Source organism: Gouania willdenowi, chromosome 4 (genome assembly GCF_900634775.1).
Source record: "Gouania willdenowi chromosome 4, fGouWil2.1, whole genome shotgun sequence".
Classification (NCBI taxonomy): Eukaryota; Metazoa; Chordata; class Actinopteri; order Blenniiformes; family Gobiesocidae; genus Gouania; species Gouania willdenowi.
In genome coordinates this window covers 904,475-910,233 of record NC_041047.1, presented here as the reverse complement: position 1 = coordinate 910,233, position 5,759 = coordinate 904,475, and the positions used below count along the sequence as shown (strand labels likewise).

General features: G+C 44.8%; 1 protein-coding gene and 1 long non-coding RNA gene across 2 annotated transcripts in view; both read left to right on the top strand.

Moving 5' to 3' along the window:
- Positions 1-809, top strand: part of LOC114462011 (interferon-induced protein with tetratricopeptide repeats 2-like) — a 3,816-nt gene extending 3,007 nt beyond the window's left edge. Inside the window, exons 2-3 of the mRNA XM_028444554.1 lie at positions 1-439; positions 558-809. The exon at positions 1-439 is cut by the window's left edge and continues 1,770 nt beyond it. Of these exons, the coding sequence (XP_028300355.1) occupies positions 1-430 (430 nt within the window). The 3' untranslated portion in view covers positions 431-439; positions 558-809. The remainder of the gene's footprint in view (positions 440-557) is intronic.
- A 1,431-nt stretch (positions 810-2,240) lies between these two features.
- Positions 2,241-3,237, top strand: LOC114462545 (uncharacterized). The gene is made up of 3 exons (XR_003673964.1): positions 2,241-2,305; positions 2,390-2,510; positions 3,035-3,237. It is a non-coding gene; the product is annotated as an uncharacterized LOC114462545 (long non-coding RNA).
- Positions 3,238-5,759: the final 2,522 nt, after the last annotated feature.

Here is a 5,759-nt window from a genome sequence, read left to right as displayed (position 1 = left end):
CCTGATCGATCTTTATCCTGAATCACTGAAGATGAAGATCGACCTCGCTCTGATCCTTTCAAAGTCTGCAAATGGCCAACACGAGGCGGAGCAGATGTACCAAAAGCTGCTGGAAGAAGACCTGGAGCCTTTGGACAAGCAGATGCTTTATCACTACTATGCAAATTACCTTTTCTTTGTGCAGAAGAATAATTCCAGGTCTATTCACTTCAACATTAGAGCCGCAAAGATCCCTGAGCAGTCCTTGTATCGTGATCGGAGCATCAAGACATTAGAGAAGCTCGCCAGACACGGAAACAGAACCGCAATGGAGTTTCTGAGGAACCTGAAGAGCAGAGAAGATCAGCACGACTTTCAGGAGATACAGGAGGAAGCTACAGGCTGGAGAAGATCCAGGAGTCCTTCAAACTGGCGAGCAGTGAAGGACTAAAGCTTTATGGTGAGCTCTACTTTAACACCTAAACCTTTGATAATTCACACGCTGCTAAAGGCCAGCGCTGTCAGAAAGAACCGCTTCTAGTGATGCATGTTCCTGTTCTTTGTGTTTGTTCTTACAGTACATCAAGATCTTCAGTTGGGATTCATCTAATGGACAATTATTCATGTATTCTTGAACATATATATCAAGAAAGAAAATAGATTTAGCTTAAGTTGTAATCAAGGAGGTGGGATTTGATCAGAAAAGTTCTCCTTCCTCCTTAGACAAATGTATCAAACAAACAAGATCGTCTATGTTGTCAGTTTTCTTTTCATCTGTTGAATTGTATTCTCTCTTTCTGGAAATCTGTTTAAATAAAACACGTTTAAAAATGTTAAAAAGTTTGTGTTTACTCACAGAATTCAGCCACTATTCTGTCAGCTCACAGAATTTGCCACAACCCTCGTGTACAACTCGCGGCAGTCTCTCTCGGTGTACCCGGTGAAACAGCAACACCGTCACACCCAAGGGGCGTAAGAAGCAGGCTAATGACCCTAAACGTGTTGGTGAGCTAACGTTAGCAAACACTTAGCTCTGCCATCGACCGTAACAGTGCTGCTGCGTAGGAAGCTAGTGGGCGCTACTTCCTAATAGGTGTAACGGGATGTCGTAAAGGAAAGGGTGCCAGTCAGCGTCAGGTCTGACAAATAATAATAAATTCAACTCAAAACAAAATGACTATAACCCGTACAAAACAGAAATAGTATAATGAACAATCAATACACATTTCCACAAAATACACCAGACATCAAGTTCAATTCAGTTTGTGTATTTCACAGGTAGTTTACATGATCAGTCCATTCCATGAAACTCCAGTTCGTATTTTATGCCACAATCGGCTTCGTGAATCCCTTCCCTTATTGCTCACACTCGAATGAAAAGGAAACTCCACTCCGGGTTTTACCACGGTTCCCACCCTATAAACAACCCGGAAGACACAATAAGAAAAAAAACACAAGAAAACTCTTCACTAACTAAAGTTTCAGTCACTGTACCTCCACTGTACCTGAGTCTGGGTTCAGTTGGGGAATGCCACGGTAGTCACGGCTCGGTACTCTGCGGAATTATAAAATCATAAGTTCGTCGCAGGGCAACAGAGAATGCTGGCATGCTACCAGTGCTAACATTGTTGGCTCTTACCAAGGCGACGATCGAAGGATAACTAGCAGTTCAGCAGCAGGTAAGAGATCCACGCTGTTGCTGGCATGTCTGTCTCTCAGCAGTATCCAACGTGGATGCTTGTGGGTGTTTTTAATAGCGCTCCAAGTGGTTCAACCCACCGGGAGAAATAATCAACAAACACAAGGAGATAAACATTTTGGTTGGAGCTTTTGGGAAAGGGTCCCATCAAATCCACTCCCAGCATTTCCCAGGGACGGCGAGTTTGGGTTTGTTGTAGTTTTCCTGCTAGTTTTCTGTTCTCTGGCTTGTAACGTTGACATGTGTAACAGTTTTTTACATGTTCTCTGACATTCCAGCTCATTTTTGGCCAGTAGACAAGATGTTGTAGCCTTCGATAGGTTTTGTGCCTTCCAAAATGTCCAAAGAGGGGATCTTGGTGGAAGTAGTCCAGTAACTGTGAGCGGAAGCCGGGAGGTATGTAGAGTTGGTAGATGGTTTTGTATGGGAGAGTGACGAGACGGTAGAGGAGATCATCCATGATTGTATATGAAGGGTCGGATTTAATGACTTGTACAGTTTCTACTACTTTTTGATACAGAACCTGACATTCTGGATCTTCCTGTTGTGCCTTCCACAGGGCCTCAATTGAGACAGGAAGATCTGTTGCTGGTTTTGGATGAGCAGATGTGATGGTAGCACACACAGGTACGGTTGTATGGATGATTTCTGTAGGAGCTCGGGAAAGGGCATCCGGTACGGTGTTGTACTTTCCCTTTCTTTATTGGACAGTGAATGTGAATTCTTGAAGCCGGAGAGCCCACCTGATAAGTCGTGTGCTGGGTTTGGTGGTTTTGAAGACCCAAAGAAGAGAAGCATGATCTGTAACGACTGTGAACAGTCTACCTTCCAGGTAAGTTCTCCGCTTCTCCACTGCCCACACTACTGCCAAACATTCCAGCTCAGTGGCAGCATAGTTTTTCTCTGCAGGGATTAGACTGCGGCTGGCAAAAGCAAGTACTTCTTCTGTTCCATAGTTAGATATCTGGACAAGCACAGCCCCAAGTCCAATCTCACTGGCATCGGTGTATACCACAAAGGGAGCGTTGAAATTTGGATGGCCAAAGACAGGTGGTTTAACCAAGTAATGTTTTAGGGTATTAAATGCAGTTTGGCATGCAGGTGACCAGCTGAATCGTGCACCTTTTTTCTTTAGTGCGTTGAGTGGTTCAGAAATCTGGGAAAAGTTGGGGACAAATCGGTGATACCACCCAGCCATGCCCAGGAACCTTTGTAGGGCTTTGAGGTTGGTGGGTGCAGGGAAATTCTGCACAGCCTCAATCTTTTCTGGGTCAACATGGACTCCTGTAGCAGAGACAATATGGCCCAGTAATTTCAAAGAGTTTCTGAACAGTTTACTTTTTTTCATGTTCACAGAGAGGCCTGCAATTCGGAGTTTGTCTAGGACAGCTTGGACATCATAGTAATGCTGTTCCCAGGACGAAGAGAAGATGATAATATCATCTAAGTAGACGAAGCAGATCATTCCCTTCAGCTCTCTCAGGGCTCTCTCCATGAGTCTCTGCAAGGTGGCAGGGGCGTTCTTAAGTCCAAATGACATAACCTTAAATTGGAACAGTCCATGAGGGCATATAAAGGCTGTGATTTCCCTCACCTCTGGATCCATCTCCACTTGCCAGTAGCCACTATTTAGGTCTAGTGAAGAGAAAACAGCAGCACCCGAGAGGCTATCCAATATCTCCTGGATTGTGGGAATGGGATAAGCATCTGTGACTGTGTTGTCATTCACTTTTCTGTAATCGACACAAAACCTGGGTTTCCCTACTTTTTTGGGAATCAGGACCACAGGCGAGGCCCATGCAGAGCAAGAAGGTTCAATGACATCATCTTTCAGCATGTCCTCGATGAGTTCCTTCATCACCTTTTGTTTTGGGGGGGAGACTCGATAGGGTTTCTGTCGAATGGGTACAGGACTGGTGAGAAAGAGCTGATGCTTCAGTATCCCAGTATGTCCTACTTTGCTTGTACACACATCTTTATTGTTACGTAACAGGTTGTGTAATTGAGGTTTTACATGCTCCTCCAGGTGAGACTCCGCAACTGCCTTTAGCATCAGGTCTGAATCTTCCAAAGGCCTGTGTGTAGGCAACAGTACAGTGGCTGATGGAGCTACCACAGAAAAGAAGGCAATGGAGGCGCCAGTCTCCCACTCCCCAGAAAAAGACCCTACACAAAAGTAGAATTTCTTTTCCACATTATCTCGGAACCAGTACATACCACCTGCAACGTCAATTTGCATACCAGTAAAAAACACGAAATCCAAACCAAGCAGGGCAGGAAAAGCCAGAGTTCTGGTGTCTAGGACCACCACAGCTATAAACCAGGTCTTATCCTGCAGGCTCACCTCCAGCTCTACCCACCCCAGGGGTTTCCTGGGTTGACCATCAGCAAGCTAAAGAGGGTCACCAATCCATGGGGAAAGCTTATCATCTGTAGTTTTGACATTGTTCCAGACATGTTCATTTAGTAGTGTATATGTGGAACCTGTATCAACAATCGCTTTTCCTGTCCAGTTCTTTACAGTCAAGGGCACTTTCAGCTGTCGTGGAAGGGCAGTATCCATGCTTCCTCCAGAGATGTTGAATTTTTTTGGGCCCTGCACAAAGAGAGGTGAGGTGACGTATGACGGTGATTGTTCTGAATGGGTCACAGTGTTCACTGAAGAATGGTTCTCGTGATCTGAGGAGTGAAATGGCTGTGGGTAGGTTTGATTAGAGTGGTTTTGATGATGGTGGGGTCGCTGAGACTGGGGTGGCTGAGGGTGCTGTTGCTGTGAATGAAATTGTTGAGGATTGGATGGTTGCGGTTGGGGTTGTTGAGGGTGGGCTTGTTGATGGTGGGCTTGTTGATGGTATGATTGTCCGGGGGGCTTTGATTTCTTGTACTGATTATAATTTGGGCATGAATATGGAGTATGACTGGCTTTACATCTCCAACAGTAAACCAAAGGGGGAATGTTGTCTTTCTGCAAGGGTTGGTCATTAGCAGTATCCACTTTCTCTTTTTGTTTTATAATTCGTTTCTTCCGTTGTTCATAGTGAGTCTGACTCGCCCTGTCCTTTTCCAGTTGTTGTCCGAGCCTCACCAGTTCATCCACTGTAGTTACTCTGCCTCGGAGCTGGCTTGCCATATGGGGGCTGATGTTCTGGAAAATCAGCTTTAAGACGGCATCTTCCTGCATTTCAGGCTTCCACCTCTGACACAAAGAGCGGTACCTGAACGCAAAATCTCTTATGCTTTCACCTTTGCCTTGAACTCTTGTCCTCACTCTCTCTGCCAGTTCATCTTCATAATCTTCTGACAAAAAGGCAGCACGGAACTTGTTTTGAAAATCTGACCATGTATGTGTGTTTAAATGTACCACATCCCACCAGTCTCTCGCTGTTCCTTGGAGAACATTTCTCAAAGTCGCCATCAACTCTTCATCCGTCAGCGGATTTAAAGCAAGAAAATCATTACATTTTTCCAAGTACAAAAGTGGATCTGATTCATCTTCCATCTTCCCAAATGACGGAAACTGCAATTTCACAGGACACTTTCCTGTTATCCGTGCCCTGGCCTCAGACAACACAGGAGAACCCCTAGGAGACTGAAGCACACCTGTGTTATCAGTCAGTACGGTGGATTGGAGGCGCTGGGGTTGAGCCTCCTCCAGCCGAACCTTTTTCGGTTCTGCTTGAACAGGGACTGTTGTAAGTGCAGATACATTCAGTGTTTCTTTCATAGACCCCAATTCTTGGGTCACGTAATCCATAGTTTGGGACAATTTCCCCGTATCATCCTGCAAGTGAACAACTGATTGTGCGACTGGGGTCATGAACTCTTTAATGTCCTTTAACGTCTCTGTATGATGGTGTGTTAAGCGCCAGTTAAGGTTTTCTGCAAACTGATTCCTCAGAAATGTTGATTGTTTGTCCAGAGTTTCATGTAAGTATTGAAAGCGCTGTTCTACTGTTGCTGTGACATTTTTTAATAAAGTTGTAACTGTTTTTTCCAGCTCCTCTTTGTGTTGTTTTTGCGTTTCCAATAGAATTACAAACTTTTCCTCCAAAGTTGCTTTTATTGTTTTATCAGTGTCGAC